General features: G+C 43.2%; 2 protein-coding genes across 7 annotated transcripts in view; one reads left to right on the forward strand and one right to left on the reverse strand.

Annotated features, from left to right (window-relative positions):
- OXNAD1 (oxidoreductase NAD binding domain containing 1) overlaps nucleotides 1-5,170 on the reverse strand; it is a 37,854-nt gene extending 32,684 nt beyond the window's left edge. For 2 of the 6 annotated variants that reach the window (XM_026006443.2, XM_072726797.1), the window contains exon 1: nucleotides 4,831-4,969. The gene's annotated coding sequence lies outside the window, so the exon portion shown is untranslated. Of the gene's footprint in view, nucleotides 1-3,097; nucleotides 3,177-4,368 lie in introns of all 6 variants that reach the window. The other 4 variants (XM_072726796.1, XM_026006444.2, XM_026006447.2 and 1 more) reach the window with 4 other exon arrangements.
- Nucleotides 4,922-12,726, forward strand: DPH3 (diphthamide biosynthesis 3). Its single transcript, XM_026006449.2, has 3 exons — nucleotides 4,922-5,595; nucleotides 6,533-6,607; nucleotides 10,254-12,726. Exons 1-3 carry the CDS (start codon nucleotides 5,488-5,490, stop codon nucleotides 10,317-10,319), a joined length of 249 nt encoding a protein of 82 aa, XP_025862234.1. The 5' UTR covers nucleotides 4,922-5,487; the 3' UTR covers nucleotides 10,320-12,726.
- The last annotated feature ends 7,278 nt before the right edge of the window (nucleotides 12,727-20,004 follow it).

A 20,004-nucleotide genomic window follows, 5' to 3' on the forward strand; every position in this document is an offset into this window, starting at 1 on the left:
AATATTTAATTAGCTATAGATAATAAACATATGCTAAGAATTTTCTAAAATGATACAAGAAAGAATATTCCATCAGTGTGTCTATCCTCACAGGCCTAACTTCAAAAAAATTAACTCTATTTCTGTGATAAATAAAAAATCGTATCCACTTAAGCAGTAAAAAAAAGATTACTTCAGGTGACAGAAAAATTTAAGATTTAAAATGGTTTAGTATTTAAAATACTGATTTCTATTCAATAGGTACATTCAATTTAAGAATTGTTGGGATGCCAGGCACTATTTTAGGCGGTGGAGACACAATAAAGAACCAAACACAAAGCCCTTGTCATCATGAAACTTTTACTACAGTGTGTCCAGTCAACGACAGTAAGCAGATAATTAGTGAGGCAAATATAGATTACAGGGAGTATGATAAAATAAATGAGTGGGGGAATATCGGGAAAGGTCTCTCTCAATAGACATCTGAGCTAAGACCTGAAGGATAAGGAAGAGGTGGCCAAGCGAACAGTAAGCGCAGAGCCATCAGGCAGAGGCCCAATCACAGAAGCAAACCTACTGCATTACAAGAGCCACAGCCAGTAGGACTAGAGAGTAGGAGCTAGGAGACAGTGACAAGAGATTAGCCCAGCAGTGCAGATCACATCAGACCTCTGAAAGAGTATGGCCTTTACTCTAACGGCAACAGGAAGCAACTGAAGGGTGTCAATAAGCCAGGAAAGGTTTACATTAAATGATCTAATTTACACTGGACCGAATGACCTAATTTACATTTACATCAAAGGACCACTCAAGCTACTACGTTAAGAATGGATCACAGAAGGGCAAGAGTTCCTATTTAGAAGGCTCCAATCTAACATGAAAGCAGGATAAAGCTATGAGATGGCAAAAGTAGATGAACAGATTGGATGAGATGTGAGAGTAGTTAAAAAAAAAAGAGAGAGAACCAAGAATGCCTCCAAGAGCATTCAAACACTGAAAGAGGGTAAATTTGCAGAACTATCATGGCACCTGTTAATTCAGAACCTAAGTGTCACTGAAGAAGTCCCAGCATTTGGCATTTAGTAAGGGAACCCTAGTGGTACACAAGTTATGGAGTGCTTGACCTGAAATTGTGCTTGACGTGAAATCAGATGAACTGGGCTCAGGTCTGATTCCTTCCTGCTGTTTTATCTTGGGCCAGTCATCTGTTAAAATTTTAAAGTTCGAATGCCAATACCACTTCACTGGATTGCTGAGAGGAACAAATATTTAGTATATGTGCTGCCGAAGCGAGCACTGAGAGGAACAAATAAATGTCTGTGCAAGTGCCTGGCAAGCAAGAGTGTTACTAAAAATCAAGGCAATCCCATTAACCCCTGCCCTCTACTCCCTGCCAGGTAGAGGGGCAGTGGTTTGATACTGTCAATAACTCTCATCAGCCTGATACACAACAGCATTCACAAAACAGTTTCTATTCAGAATTATAAGTTCTAAATTCGATCACATGCTGAGAATTTTGGCCACTATTATTTTCCAGATCAGCAGTTTTAACATTTTATTAAATTTTTTTCTCATTAAACTTTTGTTTTAATGGGTCTCAAAATTTTGTGACAGATTTTTGATCAAGTCGTTTCCATTAAAAAGTATTAATTTTAAAAATAACTTAAAACTGCCACACATACACACACACACACACACACAAATGGTCCACAAAACATTCTCCTTTCCTTCTGGGGGTTTTATGATGCATTATCATTAATCAGTCTTCTTACTATTAAACTTAAAGGGCCAATTGACACAAACAGTTCTGAGGCCACTCTTCCACCACTAAGTAAGACTGGGGTGGCAGATATTGGGAATAATATTAATTTAGCCTTCTGAGCTTTCTGGGCAGACGTGGTGACCTTGCCAGCTCCAGCTGCCTTCTCGTCCACTGCTTTGAATGACACGCACAGGAACTATCTGTCTCATGGCATGAATAGCAAAATGGCTCAGAGGAGTCATCAGACAATCTCTCAACACATACAGGCTGGCCAGGAACCATATCAACAATGATAGCATCACCAGACTTCAAGAACTTGGGACCATCTTCCAGCTTTTTTCCAGAACTAGCTTCTCCTTCAGCTCAGCAAACTTGAAAGCAATGTGAGCTGTTTGACAATCCAGCCCAAGTGCATATCCAGCACTGACTTGGCCTGGATGGTTCAGGATAATCACCTGAGCTGTGAAACCAGCTGCTTCCACCAGCAGGTCATTTTTGCTATCACCAGAAACACTGCCATGCTGAACATATCTGACAGGTATGTTCTTTTTTGTTTGTTTTTTAAGATTTTATTTATTTATTCATGAGAGACACAGAGAGAGAGAGGCAGAGACACAGGCAGAGGGAAGCAGGCTCCAAGCTGGATGCAGGACTCGATCCCGGGACTCAATCCCGGGACTCCAGGATCACGCCCTGGGCAGGCGCTAAACCGCTGGGCCACCCAGGATCCCCTGACAGGTATGTTCTTGACACAGAAGCCCACATTGTGCCAAGGAAGAGCCTCGCTCAAAGCCTCATGGTGCTTTCAATAGACTTTACTTCTTTTAATTACAAGTTTATGATTGCAAATGATCCTATAGCAACCAGTGAATCTGCTTAGGTCATACTCTCAAGGTCCAATAATGTCTCATTACAAAATATTTCCATCCTGTTTAATGAAAAAAAGAAAAGTTCAGTAGTCAACGTAATGTTTTAGCTAAAAATGTTGGGTGGAGTAAAAAAAAAAAAAACAAAAAACTGCATGACAGTGTTTGGTTATGGTTTCAGCACAGCAGAAACTCAAACTGAGCAGAACCATACAGGGAATCACCTCTGGCTGATAAGACAATATGTATGGCCAACGGACGGCAGGATGAAAGTCGTATGGAAAGCCAAGGAGACTCCCAAATCTAGGTTTCAAGGGAACCAGCACTGCTCTAACAGAAAATCTCAGCAGTCTGCAGAGCTTCAGGGCTGTATGTTTAATCCAGCTCTTCTTCAATACCATTATATCACAGATGACATCAAAGTTAATTAAGAGCCTAAGTCCTGGCATCTGACAGATTTGAGCTCTCACCACAATTTACTATCACTTACCAGCTTTGTCTCCTTTTGCAGGTTCTTTAGCCTCTGATTTTCCAATGTTGACAATGGAATTAATGATCTCACTGGGCTGCTTTAATGACATCATGCATATAAAACATTTGATATAGTGCCTGACACATAGAGTGCATTATTATTCATAAGTGGTTCACTAGTTTTTCTTTTTTCATTTCAGGTAAATGCATACTCAAAAAAAGTTGAAAATTACAAAGAAATTATTTAAAAAAAAATCCGACAACTCCTGTAAACTGTCCAGGTTATTAACCTCAAATTTTAAAATTCCCTAGCAAATTGTTTTTGCTAGGTCCACGCTGCTTTCTAAAAGGTCTACTAATTTATACTTCCAAGAACCAAATATGAACACACTCACTTCCATACATTCAAAAATGGCTCATCTTTCATTTGTAGGTACTTATGCTGAGAAGCACTGTTAAGAACTAAAGATGGTTCCCAGTCTCAAAATGCTCACTGGGACTACAGAATAGATCCTGGAAGGCTCTCCCTTGTTCTCCCATCTCCAAGAGACTACCTGGGAAGTACCTGTGCCTACAGATACAGGGAGCAGCCACAGAGCTGGGTGGGCTTTGCTGGCATTTTTGACTCTGCCCAGTCACACCAAAACCATCCCAGTTAAGCCTCAACAAGTTTAATAAGTGTTGCCTAACTGCTGGGTAGGTAGGGCTCAATTATGCAAAATGTGAGGCTTTTGGGATAACCTTCCACAAACTTTTTTAATGCAACTTCTTGATTTTTCTCCCAAGACTCCTCTGCCTTTAGGTTTTCAAGCCTTAGAAGAGCTAAATCAGGTGGAGCTCCACCTCAGTATGCATAAAATCAGTAACTTCATGCAAACCTTTGAGTATGTGTACATAAATAAGCATAGGAGTGTGTGTGTATACATGGTAATATGGGAAACATACCATGTAGATATAAAGGAAATATGGTATATAGAATTGCTAACCAGGTAAGTCTCCTAACTTCCACGCAAAAGTAGAATGTTAGATCTGTACATGATCTTGTATACCATCTCTAATCCAACCCTTTTTTTAGTCGGAAGAGAAAATAAGGCCCAAAGAATGTATCCAGCTCCCAGAACTAGTTCCCAGCAGATTCTGACCCTAGACCTATTTCTCAAAAGTGCTTCTTTCACTGCACTGCATTTCTTCTCTACCTAAACTTGAATACACGTGTAGCGATGGAGCAATACTTCCATGGAATCTGGTTGCACTGAAACAGGCATTAGCATTGCTTTCAAGACAAACTACCTTTTTATTTGCCCTTCATTCCAATGTATAGAGGACTCAAGGCAATAACTCTGTCCGCTGATGCCATTCCTTTTAAAAAGGAGAAACCGCAGTTCAAATAAACTAAGCGATCTGTTTCGAGGCTTTGGGGACAGAGAGGCTCTTCGTTTCCTAGATGGGAGATTTTAGTCAAGATAACCAACTCTCCGTATCTCAGTGTGAAGATTAATAATACGGAATAACATCTAACTTCCCAGGGGTGATGGAAGAATTATACTTGGCGCAATACCAAGTATTTACAGCAAACTCCCAATAATAAAAGGCGATGTTATTACTGCTGTGCGAATCATGGTCATTAATGAAGGCACATGCTTGGCAAACGTGGGAGCAGAGCTCAGGATGCCTCCACGGTCTGGGTCCTCTCGACAACACAATTTAGGGCATCCGAAGGGAACCCAGGGTGAGCAAGAGCCGCGGATCTACCTGAAGAGCCGAGTGCAGCCAGAAGCCACCAGCAAGGCGTCGCCCGGAGCGCAAGGTCACTGGGCGAATCAAAAGTCCAAGCGAACTTTGCGTCCGTCACGGAGGAGGCAGGAAGGGGGAGGTTCGAGAAGCAGGGCTGCTCCGGCCGCCTCCTCAGACCAACCAGAGGAGCGCCCCTTTCTCCCCAAGGACGTCGAGGGCCCGGTCGATGCCACCGATTCCGCGGACTCCGCTCAAGGCCTCTCTGAACTCTGGGGACTGGACGGAGAACGCCAGCGCCGCCGCCGCCGGGACTCCGCTAGCCCACCCGGCCGAACTCCGCCACCCTCGCTGGAGAGCTTCCGGCGCCGTGACGTCACAGCAGCGCGAGCTAGTCCTCACACCTTATTGGCCAGTCCCTCCGACGACCGGAAGGGCGAACTCGCCACCAAGCCGGGAGCTGCGGCGCTCAGTGTCTCCGCCCCCTAGCTCCGCCATCTCCATGGTGACCGCTACCCGGTCACCTAGTTGGCCTCCGACGCCGGAGTTGCGTCATTGTCTCTGCGCCGGAAGCGATCGTTCCTGAGTCGGTGCGTGCTGACCACACCGGGCTGGCACCGGCGCCCGCGGAGTGAGCCCGTCCCCGGGGGCGACCGACCTCTGCTGGCCCCAGGGACAATGGCCGTGTTTCATGACGAGGTGGAGATCGAGGACTTCCAATATGACGAAGACTCGGAGACCTATTTCTACCCCTGCCCGTGTGGGGATAACTTCTGCATTACCAAGGTAACGTGGAGGCCCCGCCCGGCGATTGGCGGGAGCAGGCGCGTGTTTGCTCCGCCCGGTTCCCTCCGCCGCTCCGTCGCCTTGAGGCTCACAGCTGTCCACGCACTGCTTGTCCAGCCTCCAAGTCCCCGTAAAGTTGATGCTTTGATATGTCCGTGGGCACATCGTCGTGGCCTTCAGTCGGGCTGAGGGGTGGAGGGTGGGTGGTGGGAAGGGTTGGACGGCGGGGAGCGTCGGGCTTGCCATCCTCCGCCACTTCGGGTCCCACGTCCTGAGAGACTTTTGGAGGAAGGGTCACGTGTTTGTCTTCTCAGGGGTTTTGAGTTGATGAAGTTTGGCTGACCTTTCCCGGGTCTGGTCTGGTCTGGTCTTGTGTTTTTTGAGAAAGAGGGAAGGTACGCAAGTGGTGGGGATGGGGGTGTGGGGGATCTGGCAGAGGCGCAGAGGGAGAAGGAGAGAGAATCTTAAGTAGGCTGCAGGCCGGGTGCTGAGCCCCAGGGTGGGGCTGATTTCAGGACTCGGAGATCATGACCGGAACTGAGTGCTTGAGCCTCTGAGGCACCCCTCTTCCTGTGTATTTTTTTAAATTTTTATTTATTTATTCATGAGAGACAGGCAGAGGCACAGGCAGAGGGAGAAGCAGGCTCCATGCAGGGAGCCTGACGTGGGACTCGATCCCAGGTCTCCAGGATCACGCCCTGGGCTGAAGGCAGCTGCTAAACCGCTGGGCCACTGGGGCTGCCCTGCCTGGGTATTTTTAAAGTATCACTTGGCAGGGAAACTGGAGTTGGTATTTCACTAGGTAGCCCTTTTTGGCCCTCACATACCTTGTAGGGAGGTGAGCCACAACCGAGCTTGACCCAAGGGGTGGAAAGAGTTTGGGAGGAGGAGATCGCAAAGGGAAGACAATACTATAACGTTTCTTATTTTGTTGTAGGAAGATTTGGAGAATGGGGAAGACGTGGCAACGTGTCCTAGCTGCTCTCTCATCATAAAAGTGATTTATGACAAGGTAAGTAGTTGAATTGTAAAAGGTATGGGGGAGGATGGCGAGGCAAGGACGTTTAAAAGTGTGTTAGGTAACTGCTGTTTTTCTTTAAACATTTTACCCCCCCCCACTCCTAAAACAAAATTTTATTTATTTATTTTTTAAAGATTTTATTTATTTATTCATGAGAGACACAGAGAGTTGAGAGAGAGAGAGAGAGAGAGAGAGAGGCAGAGACACAGGCAGAGGGAGAAGCAGGCTCCATGCAGGGAGCCCGACGCAGGACTCCATCCCAGGACTCCAGGATCAAGCCCTGGGCTGAAGGCAGCACTAAACCACTGAGCCACCCAGGCTGTCCCATAAAACAAAATTTTAAAACTACTAATGAACAGCCATATCATAAATTACAACTCTAAAAACTCTAACTCATTTTAGCTTTGGAAAAGGCAAAAAAGAAAACTGCTCTGTAGCTAATGAAAATTATTGATTACTTATTAAATAGAAAAATAATTATGAAGGTTATCTAATTGACAGTCTGTATTCCTCCTTTATTTAATAAGTAATTAAAATTGTTCAGAGCTCCTAGACTAATTTTGGAGGGAACAATTGTATAGTATTTTTTTACCTGACATCTACTTATAGAACTCCGCATTGTCTTATTTGAAATATGTCATAGCTACAATTTTACAATTTCATTGTGGTCTTTCATTTTCTTATTTTCACTGAAGGATATTGACAATAGAAAACCAATGTTCTTACTGCCCACCTTGAACCCAACTTTTAGTCAGTACTTTGAATGGAGTCTTAAGCAAGAAGCTTAATTTTTTTTTTTCATTTTTGCGCTCTCTCTCTCTCTCTCTTTGAGATATAGTTGACATATAACAGAGCTTAACATTCTTAAGAACGAACTCTAAAATGAGTATAGGGAGATGAGCACCAGGCATTTGGTCTCATGGGAGAAGTGTGCTCTAATTTAGAAGTTTACAGATTTATTCCTGTGTCACAGTGTGTTCTGGAACGAAAAGAGAACAGAGTTAAGGGAGATTAGGAGTGCTGGTATGAGAAGAGGTTGCAATTTTTAAATAGGGTAATCAGGGCAGGCCTATCGGAGCAAAGATTGAAAGAGGTGAGGGATTCCCCCTGGGGGATAAAAAGTAATCCAGCAAAGGGAACTTTCAGTGGATAGGCCCTAAGGCAGGAACATGCCTGTTTTTATCAAGGAACAGCAAGTGTGGCCAAAGCAGAGTGGACAAGAGTGAGAGAGTAGCCCAGGATGAAAGTAGTGGAGTGAGGTAGGTCCTAAAGGTGTTTGTGGGCCACTTTGGCTTTTGCTGTGAATGACTTAGGGAACCATTGCTGGATTCTCCAGCAAAAGAGTGCTGTAGTCCAACTTAAGTTGTAATAGAGTGATTCTGGGTGCTGTGCACAGAGTAGACTAAGAGGAAGCAAGGATAGGAGTTAGGATATAGCAAGGGTAATGATTAGGAGGCTGTTAGAGGAACCACAGGAAGAGATGGATGACTTGCACCAGGCTGCGGTGCTGGAGATGGTGAGAAGTCTTTGGATCTGAATGCACTTTAAAGGATAAGGCTTATTTTTACTGATTGAATATAGGATATGAGAGGAATCAAAAATGATTTCAATATTTGTGGCCTTCATAACTGGAGGGATGCATCAATCGACAGGTATGTGTCTGCAGGTATAGAGGGCAGGAGTTGGACATACTCAGTTTAGGAGGTCTGTTTTTGATACAAGTGGAGAGCAAGTGAGAAAGCAATTGGATATGCAAGTCTAGAGTTTGAAGAGAGATCAGCTGGTGCTATGAATTTGGGAGTTATCAGCATTTGGATAGCTTTAGAGCCATGAGATCGGATGAGATCACCAGAGCTGTGAATATAGATGGAGATGGACAAAAGAATGGGCTGAGCTCAGGCCACTCCCAATATTAAGAGGTCAGGGAAAGAAACGAGGAATCAGCAAAGCTGGCCAAAAAGGAAGGAGGAGGAAACCACCAGTGCCATATCCTGGAAGCCAGATGAGAAGAGGTGGGGGAAGTGAACAACCTTGTCAGATGCCACTGATGAATAATTGAAAGTTAACCATTGGCTTTAACAGGGAGGCCATTTGTATGGTGGTAAGAGCAGTTTTGATGAAGTAATACAGAGCCTGATTGGTGGAAAACTTATTGGAGAGAAAAAGAGAAAAATAGGAAGCAGCAAGCATAGACTCTTTCAAGGAATTTGCTGCAAAGAGGAGCAGAGACATGGTGCAGTAACCGGTGGTGATAGAGGATCAGGAGAGGGTTTAAGGGACGCCTGGGTGGCTCAGTAGTTGAGTGTCTGCCTTTGGCTCAGGGTGTGATCCTGGAGTTCCAGGATCAAGTCCTACATTGGGCTCTGTGCATGGAGCCTGCTTCTCCCTCTGCCTGTGTCTCTGCCTTTCTTTCTCTGTGTCTCTCATGATTAAAAATATAAAATCTTAAAAAAAAAAAAAAAAAAGGAGAGAGTTTAAGGTGGTAGACATTCAGCTACATGAGTGAATATAGACACAGGAAGTTAGATTTAACCAAGGTTATAGTTTTGTTAACTAGGAGGGAGAGAAGAGATTGTGATCATTGACCATGGACTTTAAACGAGGTCCAGAAAACACAGAGGGGTGCAGTGATGATACATCTCATGATATAAAAGTCAAAGTTTGGTGGGTTTTAGAGAGAGAAGAACAGTGGCAGAAGGGAGAACCAGTTCCTCCTCCAGTGACTGTGGTACCAACACTCTGAGAACGCAGGACCACCATTTTGGAGGTTATAAGGGAAACGATGTCCTAGGGGATAACCTATTCTCAAACTCAGCAAAGAGGTTGAGAATATGAAGCAGTGTGCTGATGACAGACCATAAATTCCAAAGAGCAAGTTTGGTGGCTTGGGGGTGGGGAGAGGCGAGGAGTTCCCAGGTGCTGGGCAGGAGTGAGAGAGTGATGACACAATATGGCCTGACCCTGGCGGGGATCAGACTGCAGGAGATGAGCAGTAACCTGGAAGGCAGAGATTTCTTGTGGTAGCCGACAGAAGCCAGGATAAATAATCAGAGATTGAACTTCAATTACAATGTAGCTGACACCAGATTATCTGTGTTGGGAAACAAAGAACTATTCCTTTTAGTTGGAAGAAGTATTTACCTTGAAGAGGACACGTATTTGAATGACCAAATATTAAAGTGGGGAAGTTTTAGTGTAGTAATTAATATAGAAACTTAAAAGACGTGATATATGATTGTAAATGTGATTTCTGACAAGTGGATGCTCTGTAATGAAGGTGGGCATGCTTTGTAATAGAAGATGCTTTAAATTGTGAATTCAGAACTAAAAACTGAAGCACTTTTAGGATTATATTTCTGGTGTTGCCGTTGACTCCTTGAACAAGAGTGAAGTGATGGCAATGAAAAACAAACAACTGCAGGGCGCCTGACTGGCTCAGTTGGAAGAGCATGTGATTCTTGATCTCAGGATTGTGAGTTTGAGCCCTATGTTAGGTGTAGACATTACTAAATAAACTTTGAAACAAAAAAATTGTTTAAAACTCTAACAGCCAGATTGATTTTGCAACAAAACTAAAGTAATATTGATGCATTTATGACACACTCAGTGATTAATATAATTTCTTGTTCTGTTTTAGGATCAGTTTATGTGTGGAGAAACAGTCCCTGCCCCTTCGACCCACAAAGAATTAGTTAAATGCTGAAGAAGACTTTAGGAATCCAAATCCCGAACATTTGGGAATGAACCAAGCTGGAAAAATCAAATACGAAGTTACTGGCTTCTTCAGGAAACAACCGTTCCGTAGTTGGCTCTTCCATTAGAGTGTGGATCCTTACCATTGACTGCTGAGTTCATCTCCAATTAAAGAAGCAAGTCCATGACATGACATGCCTGGATTTTGTGCTTAGAACTTTGAATTGGAAGTTTTCTTAATTTTCCATGTGAATTTAAAGGAAGATCATTTCAGATCAGTGCATGTTTTCTGTCCGTATCATTATTTTTATGTCCTACACCTGATCTCTTTCTTGTAACAGCATCATCTACCTCAAAGTCATTAGGATTCCTTAATTTTCAAAAAGGATTATATTTTTGGCTTAGTTATTAAGATTATTAAAAGCCCTTTCAGCTTTGCTGTTCTAACCTTAAGCAAATGAGTTGCTTTATCCACACTGTACTTTTCAGGTCCCGTACCAAGCCAGTCTGCCTAGCCTTCGATTCATTAGAACGCTGCTTGGCATGTCATTTCCACTATACTTCCTACATTTGAGTTCTGGTTATGGTATTACAGAGAAAATCTACTGAGCTCACAATTTTTCCAGAGCTAAAAGTTAGTAAGAAAGAAAAGTCAAAAAGTGAAATGGTCAAAGAATCAGGAGTTTCCCTATCAGTATTCTGCATATTCCTTGAAAATTGGGACAAGATGAAAAGCAGCCAAAGGAAGTGAAATTGGAAGCAGAACCAGAGGAGAAAAACGTGCCAACTTAGTAAATGGAATGCTTGGATGGTTTTGCCAGGTCAAAGCAGATAATGTTTGTGTATCTGGATCTTGTCTGTCCATTTGTCTTTAGATAAGGCTGATGAAATTGCATTCGAGAGAGGGGTCTGTGTCAAGGCTTCATGGCTGGCAGCAGTGCTTTCAGCCTTATCTCAAAATCAAGTCACTCCCTGTAAAAGGTAAAGCTACAACAACTCTTGCACCTCCTGAGGATGAACTTGAAGAAGAGCTGCCTAAGTCTAAATAAGAATGTCCCTGGGGACACATCTAACAAGTGTAAGATAAAAGATAGAAGCTGTAACTGAGCGAGACATGCACTCAGAGAAATGTTGCCCTGGAGAAAAAGAAATTTATAAAGATAGGTTATCAATCTTCCTTTGCTGCAGTACAGTAGCAAGAAATTAGAATCACATAAAAATTCAGAAATTTCTTTCATATCACAATTTTGTTACGTGTTTATAAAATTTTTAAAAACTCACTGATGTCTGGTAGGCTTTTGGAATGGTTCCTGCAGTTAGAAAAAATAGCTTGCCAGAATGTGACTATTGTATTACTGGGTTGATAAATGTGTTGTGCACACACTGGGGGTTTAAGTTAAAACAACTGGTCTTTTTTTTTTTTTTTCCTTAAACCTGCCAGCAGCATGGCTATGGGCAGCCATTAGCCTGCGACCTGATTGATAAGTGACCAAAAATTGTATGCCAAAGTGCGGGGTAGATTATGTGATGTTATATGGCATATGGCATATTCTTCGTGGAATGAGCAGTCTAATTTCTATTTGAGGACGCTGATCCCCCACAAGAATCCACTGGTAGATTGGAGCCAGTGGCAGCTCAGATGAAGAGAGCATGGTATGTGCCAACTAATGGGAATGAACTGAAAAGAGAAATGAACTGTTCCACGCTTATTTTGATGGTTTTGTAGATACAGACATTAGCTCCTTCAGCTGATGGTGAATTTAAAACAGGAACAAGGCACCTTTGAGGTAGATGTACTATGAACATAGAAGGAATAAAAGTTACCCAAGTAAACATACCAGGAGAAATGAAATCAAAGTGCACTGGCAATCAGGGATAATCTGCAGTGATGGGAGCGATGTTTTTAAAGCAACTTAGTTACTAAATTTGTTAACCACAAAAGAACAGGGTTTAATCCTATGTTAAGCAGAAAGTAAAACCAGGATCTTTCAGATATGAGTAGAGTTCTGTGTGTATTATGTGCCTTGTGTACCTTACCAGACATTTCAGACCTCTGAGAACTGATCTGTAATCCAGGCTCTCTGTCTCTTACTAACTTTGTATAAACTGTCAATATTATAATTTCAGGCTTTGTAGCTTGCAGGAGCTGAAATGGTGATTAAAACCTTTACATAGACTCAAAACTAAATCATGAACTATTAGAGAAAGAGACTCCATACTTCTTCAGTATCTTGATGTTTCCACACTTCTGAGTTTGAAAATAAAATTGCCTATTTAAATGATTCTACATATATTTTAGTGTACACGTTCAGAAACTGTTTTCTTGGAAAGCACCCAACACTTTTGATTGCTGTACATACTAATTTATTACCAGAATAAATTATTGATATGTTAAATAAAGTCATAATTCAAATCCATTTGTTTTCATGTAGTTTTCTTCCCCTAAATACCAACATTTTGTATAAAAAGGTTTTGATGTGATTTTATATGAGGTAGAACCTTAACCTGCTTTGGGAAATTGCAAGTAGGTTTCTGATATGAACAGTGGAGTTTTGAAATGCAAAAGAAATTGCCAGTGTTTCTACAGTTTGACCACATGGGCTTTGGTTCTGGATTTTTATTTTTTCTGGGAAGAAAGCTTTGAGTCAAGTGGCACTAAGGCAAAAATAGTTCACATTCTTAGATGAGTAAGTTTTTGCTGAGAAAGAAGATTGCTATTTTAAGGCTGACAATTCTTGCAGTGGTTTGAAAGCCCAGCTATGGCCAGGATACAGTCTGAGCCTGCCTTCCTCCACTAATGATCTTGGGCAAATTACTGAATCTTTTTTGTATCTACGTCCTAGTCTGTGAAATACAGACCATAATAGTACCTCTCCTGTGGTTACTTTGTGGATTCATTCATTCAGGAAGTGTGTAGAGTACCTGTCAACGTTAGACGCGGGGCAAGGTGTCCACATGTAAGTGGAAGAAAGGAGATTAGATTATAGGCTGTGGTTAGGGCCCAGAAGGAAACACACTAAGTGATGGGACAGTAACTGCTGCAGGTGCCTGATAAAGGGCAGGCAAAAGGCATCTCAGGTCGGGTGTTTTTTCTGAGGGTAGGAATGAAGCAGCCTTGTGAAAATGATTAAGTGAGCTAGTGAGTAAAACATTTAGCACAATGGCTGTCACGTGTGCAAAATAAAAGTCAACTTCGGGCAGCCCTGGTGGCTCAGTGGTTTGGCGCCGCCTTCAGCCCAGGGCCTGATCCTGGAGACCTGGGATCAAGTCCCAGGTCAGGCTCCCTGCGTGGAGCCTGCTTCTCCCTCTGCCTGTGTCTCTCTGCCTCTATGTGTTTGTGTGTCTCTCATGAATAAATAAAATATCTTTTTTTAAAAAGTTAACTTTAAATCCCAAAAGGAATTCAATGTTTTGAGTATCAGCGGCATTCTTAGAATAAATATGAGGAGTGCAAATTATAGGGCACCCTCCCCCTGTACTTAATGAATCTGGGGGCGGGCTTTCACAAGCACTGCAAGTGATTCTGATGCAGCTAACATTTGAGAACCACTGGTCTAGAACAGGTGTTCAAACTTGGCAGCACATTGGAATCATCTGAGGAACTTTAAAACTGATGCCTTAGAGAAACTGACTTAATTGGTCTGGATGCAGCTCGGGTGCCAGGATTTTTAGAGTCTCTGTGGTAATTCTAGGGTGCAGCCAAAGCTGAGAACCACTGGTCTAGAAAAACAGAAAATTCATGATCACAAAGAACAGAGGATCCAACTTTTTTCAGTGGTCACACCTGCTTTGCCTGTGGAAAAGGCCTGCGGGCTTGGTTGACTCCACACCTTATATTCAGGCATGCAGTCAGCTTTAGCAGGTGACCAGCTGGGCTAATGAACACAGCAGGAGAGCCCCACTCTGGGCAGTCTCTGCACTGCACCCTGTTTAAACAGACAATCACATTTTTCCCAGCACACGCTAGCTGCTAATTACAGATCTTACAAAAATGACAGCTTCTGCTGACGTACATAATTAGGATTACTCGAACTCCATTTGAGGATGCCTGCCATTTCCTCCTTCCTACAAAGCAAATTGCTCATGATTACATATTTGACTGGGAAGCCATTTTACAAATTATTCCTTCTTAAGGATCTAAAACAAAGGACACGTGAATAAGACATCACAGTTAAAGATACTATTCCCTAGCTCACAAAATGTGGGAAAATGCATCTAAGGAAGTCTAACAAGGGACGTTTGATAGGGGTAGGTGTTCAATACAGAGTGGTTCCCAAATAGAGATAAATGTCTACTAAGCAGTGAGACATCCTGGTAAGACCTACAGGTGCTACTTCAGTGGGTCAACACTTGGGACAAGGCAAGTAGTTCCCATCTGAGACTAAATCACAGAAGCAGGGTCCAGTCACTAAGCAAAGATTTTGGGGGTAGACTTCATTCTTAGAAGGGACCTGAGTTCTTGGATAGGGTTGGGTGTTGAACCCTTGGATAAAGATTAATGCCAAGATCGAGGGAGAAGAGGGGGAAAGAAACCCTCAATGGCACTAACTGTGGTCCTGACTCTTTCTATGAGGGCCTCACATGCCATCCAGGTTCCATCCAGGTTTACCCCAGAGGGCCCTGGGTCCCAGTCTGCAATTCCAAATGGCAGAACTGGAGATATTATTGTAGCTAGTAGGTATCTCTGAACTACCAAGTGGTGGTAATAGCAAGAGTGAACCAGCCTGGATCAGGGATGTGAATCACTTAATGAGATTAAATGAAACGGTACTTTAAGGTAGTTAGCAGAGTGTTTGCACATAGTAAGTTTCAATAGTTTAATCTTACATATTTCTTGCTCAGTTGGAAGCGACTCAAGATTGTGGTCTGGGGAACTTGCGTGAATTTACATGTTAAGACAACAATGGACTCAGCCATGATGTGTCAGGGTTCAATCCAAAGAAACAGAAGAACCATGAGTGATAGAGAATGAGGGATTTGTTAAAGGATTGGACTTCCACCTAGTCGTGAAAGCTGGTGGAGGCATAGGCAAGGCCATTACCTCTACCTGATGTTGAGCCTAATTTGGTAGCTAATTTGGTAGTTGGAAAAGAAGGCTTGATATGAACAAGAGAATAGTACAACCTGGAACCCACATCTGCCTTTCACCACCTCCAACCCCGATGCTGTGGTGACTTCCAGGGGAAGCTGGTGCCCTTCCCTGTGGAGTTGCACAACCAGTCGGCCTAGAACAAGGCAAGCTAGTAGGTCAGCAATAATGTGTGTGAGCACCCACTCTTCCTGGTTCCCTGTTCCAACCTTCAGAGCATAAAAATATGTGTGCTGCTTCACAAGTCTTTCTCTGGTGGTCAGTGATAGCTTAGAACCATACAGGGAAGGGAACTCTGGGAAGATAGTCCTATAGTCCCAGTTTAGCTAAATTGGCACCACATACAATGTTGGGGAAGCCAAGCCAAGAGTGGGGACAACTTTGTTTTTGAGCAGGTAAAATGATAATAGCATGATGTCATTTTGATTACATTGTGATGTTGATATCATTATCCCCATGTTGACTGAAACCAGGTCTTTGTCAATGCGTCAGTCAGGCATGGTTGTATTACAAACCACCCAAAACTTAAAACAGTAGTCGGATATTCTCTCTTGGGTCGAGGGGTCAGCTTGGCCGATCCTGGCTGGGTTTGGCTGGATGGCTGTAAACAGCAGGCTGGTTCTGGCTCTGTCTCGCACAGCCCTTCTTCCTCAGACCAGGGGACTAGCCAGGACAGAGGTGCAAGAGCCACGTCTGCCAACTTCCCACTGGCCAAAACAAGTCACGTGGCCGAGCTCAAAGTCAAGGTGGCAGGGCAATCCAATTCTCTCAGAGAGGCAGTGGGAAGGGAGGGAGCGACTATTTTTGGAAAGTAATCTAATCGGCCACAGTCATGAAGTGTCAGACTCGCATTTTGATCTGATACTTTTGACTCCAAATTGCATGTTCTTTCCTCTGTGGCAGGGTTGGAATAATTGAAAAACTTTCCAAGTGATAAAATGGAAGCGGTTTGAAACATTAAAACATGTCAGCAGTCTCATGTTGCTAGCCAGACACCAGCCAGACATCATCAGCAAGCCCAAGGGACTCATTTTTTGCTACATAGGCGTTTTGAGATAAGCAAGGCTTTGGCTATGTTTTCCATATTCAAATTCAGAGCAATATAACACTAGTAATAACAGATTAATATTTCCAAAGTCTGCCATAAATATCCACTTGAAGATATTTATTAGCTCTAATTATAGAAGGAAACGGGACTTAGGCTCATATGATGTCATTAAAAGTGAGATGTAATACCCATGGGAACCTACACTATCCACCTTCCTGACGTGTCTGTTTCCTGGTTGCTGGGATTTGGGGATGATCATTTTGAATGTTTCTATGGCAACTAATTCCCTGGTGCATATTAACGGTACCCAACAGTTGGCTATCCAGACTGTTTCAGATCAGGTGAGCAGCACTCCCTTCAAGTCCCAGGTGACTTACGTTGCCATGTCTGAAATCTTGAACTTTGGACAAAGTCTGCCAGATATGGCTTCTATGTTTCTAGCCCAGTGTGGCCTACTCATGATCTGTCCATCTGGCATGGCTAAGCACTCATCATACTATGCTGAGTTGCGAAAAAAAAAAAAAATCAGTCAAGTTAGACATGAAGCAGGATTTTCTGCTTATAAAATTATTAAGATTGTTAGTAGTTACCCCCAAAATGGATAAGTAGTGTCATTCAGTCAGTAAAGATGCCCCAAGCATTTTTTTGTTTATGAGAGTTGAGTCTAATCTCTGCAAGGGGGAGATTTAAAAGATAGAATTATATTATGGAGACTCTTTTAAGAACAGCATGGAAATGTTTTTCACCCATAAGTGACCCAAATGCATGGGTAGTTAAAGGATTGGAAACTTGGTTCTCTTTATTCATCGTCACTTTTTTAAAAAAGATTTTGTTTATTTGTGTGTGAGAGATAATGAGGGGGTGAGGGAGGGGCTAAGGGAGAGGGAGAGGCAGGCTCCCTGACACTGGGCTCTATCCCAAGACCCAGGGATCACGATCTGAGCTGAAGGCAGACACTTAACTGACTAAACCCCAGGCGCTCGCCATCATCACTTTTAAGGGAATCACTGTATGGATGTAAATAGGCAGAAGGAATGCCTGAATGTGGCCAGATGGCTCCTGTTTTCTTGCTTACACAGGTGTTCCTGCCCCATCTGTGGGCTCAGTGGGTCAGGGCCCTGGGTAAAGAGGCCAAGGACACAACTGGTCACCTCTCCAGGCCTTAGTCTCTTGGCTATAAAACTGGGAGGAGGGCATGAAAAAATAATTCTGAAGGTCTCTCTCAGCTCTGTTCTGATGTGACTTTTGAGCAAGTGAACGTTTATTTCTGTTTACTGATGAAGTTGTCTTGATTTACCTGAAGGAGCAACCTAGGGATGAGTACTGTGCTCTGGGCTGAGGAAGGGGTGGAAAAAGAGAAGGATTAGAGTGCTGACAGGGGCCAGGGCCTGTGGGGAGAGTCAGAGCCCCACTGAATAGGACTGTTGACAGCCCAAACCCATGCCAATAGCCAAAATGTCTCTGAGCCCACAGGTTCTCCTTCCCAAGGGGCAGCCTACTTAATGAGAATGACATCTGTGGAAGCTTCACTCCAAGGTCTGAGGCAAACACAGCCCACTGGTTACTGGCCTAGGTGACATGTAGAGACCCACCTAGCAGGGCTTTTGCATTCTGGAGCTACCCTATCCAACATGGTAGCCACAGGCTACACGTGGCTTTTTAAATTTACATTTAAACTAAGATGAAATAAAATTAAGAAGTCAATTCTTAATTTTGAGTACCCATGTATACACATGTCGCTGCAGCTTGTGGCTACCATACTGGATGATTCAAGTAAAGGACATTTCCATCACCACATGAAGTTCCATTGAATGGCTCTGTTCTGGAATGTGGCATAGTGCTCAAATGCTGAGGAAATATAAAAGGCCTCTCCTGATTTTCCCTTCTTATATTACCTTTCCTTCTTTGCTTGCATTAGAATGGGCTACCATATATTTAGAAGCTGAAAAAGATGAGATATTTGATATTAAAAACCCGGGTTCACATTTCAGCTCTCCCAAGTTTACAAGAGTCACTTCATCTGTTTCTCTGTCCATAAAATGAGGATAATAAACCACCTCCCCAGATTGTGAAGATCAGATGGAATAATCAACATGAAGTTATTGATAAGCCCTCGCACTACAAATTCTCACCGAGTGACGCACAAAAAGCAGAAGGAGGGGACACCTGGGTGGCTCAGTGGTTGAGCACCTGCCTTCCGCCCAGGGCATGATCCTGCAGTCCCAGGATCAAGTCCCACATCGGGGTCCCTGCATGGAGCCTGCTTCTCTGCCTATGTCTCTGCCTCTCTCTCTTTCTCTGTATCTCTCATGAATAAATAAATAAAATCTTAAAAAAAAAGCAGAAGGAGGAGAGATTGTCAATAGAGTTCTGTCAAAAAAGGGTGGGTTTTGGAATAATATTGGTGGCTTTTCAGGTAAGGTAAAATAAGTACACTTTCTATGAAGGCAAAAGCACTTCCCACTCCCCACTCCCTAGGGAGTCTTCTTGCAAACACAATAGGCCTGAGAAGAAGCACGACCTTTTTTTTTTTTTTTTCCACATTGATTATTTATAATATTTTATTTAAGTTCAATTTGTCAACATATAGTATAACACCCAGTGGCATGACCTTTTGATTTTATAATCCAAGGTCAAGAGCCTTCTGCCCCCTGGAACTGTAAACATACACCATGAAAATGACCTCAGGAGTCTCTGGAAGTATTCAGGAGATAATCACAGGGCCCACCATTTGTCTCTCAAGGAGATGAAAGATGAGAGATGTTCTCTTTCTTCCTTCTTCCACCTTACTGCATAAAGTCATGTGAAATCGTATCCAGACTCGTTACTTTCAAGTCACCTCACATCTGCATCTACTGGTTCTTTCCTAACGATAAATTGCGCTTGCTCTCTTCTGTGTGGGTATGAAGGGGTCTTTTTGCTGGCAAGATTGTTTTATTTCCCCAAAGGACCAGACAATACTTGCATTTCTGATGTGGAATGGAGCTGCCAAATGGAAAGCACCCTTCTGGAGGAGATGGGTTCGGAGGAGGGAAGGGCTGGGTTTCTATCTGATTTGCACACCCGGGATGCCACATTTGAGACCCAGGCCAGAGGAGAGCAGCAGCTCTGCTATGCCGAGGCCCAGCAGTGACAGAGCCCAAGAAGGGAGAGGGACTACATGCCAATACTGAGACTGCCTGGTAGTAGAGTGGCTCTATGTCTTTAGCATAGCGACTCACTGATGACTCTGAAAATATTACCTCATAAAAGTCCTTGAAGTGAAATTTCTCTCTTTTCAAAAAATATTTTTATTTGTTCAGTTATTTACTTATTTATTTATTGAGAGAAAGCGTGTACATGCACGTGCACAAGCTGGGGGAGGGGCAGAGGAAGAGAGAGAAGGACAATCTCAAGCAGATGCTGTGCTGAGCATGGAACCCCATGAGGGGCTCAATCTCATGACCTTGAGATCATGACCTGAGCCAAAATCAAGAGTCAGATGCATAGCTGACTGAGCCACCCAGGGACCCCTGAAATCCGTTTTAAGGGCTACGGGGCTTTCCCTTACATGAGATT

This window comes from Vulpes vulpes, chromosome 11 (genome assembly GCF_048418805.1).
Source record: "Vulpes vulpes isolate BD-2025 chromosome 11, VulVul3, whole genome shotgun sequence".
NCBI lineage: Eukaryota > Metazoa > Chordata > Mammalia > Carnivora > Canidae > Vulpes > Vulpes vulpes.

Excerpts from the sequence above, each read along its gene's own strand:
- DPH3 (XM_026006449.2), top strand. The coding sequence starts at position 5,488 with ATGGCCGTGTTTCATGACGAGGTGGAGATCGAGGACTTCCAATATGAC. Across the intron at positions 5,596-6,532 it reads ATAACTTCTGCATTACCAAG|GAAGATTTGGAGAATGGGGA; the intron begins GTAACGTGGAGG and ends ATTTTGTTGTAG. Across the intron at positions 6,608-10,253 it reads TAAAAGTGATTTATGACAAG|GATCAGTTTATGTGTGGAGA; the intron begins GTAAGTAGTTGA and ends GTTCTGTTTTAG.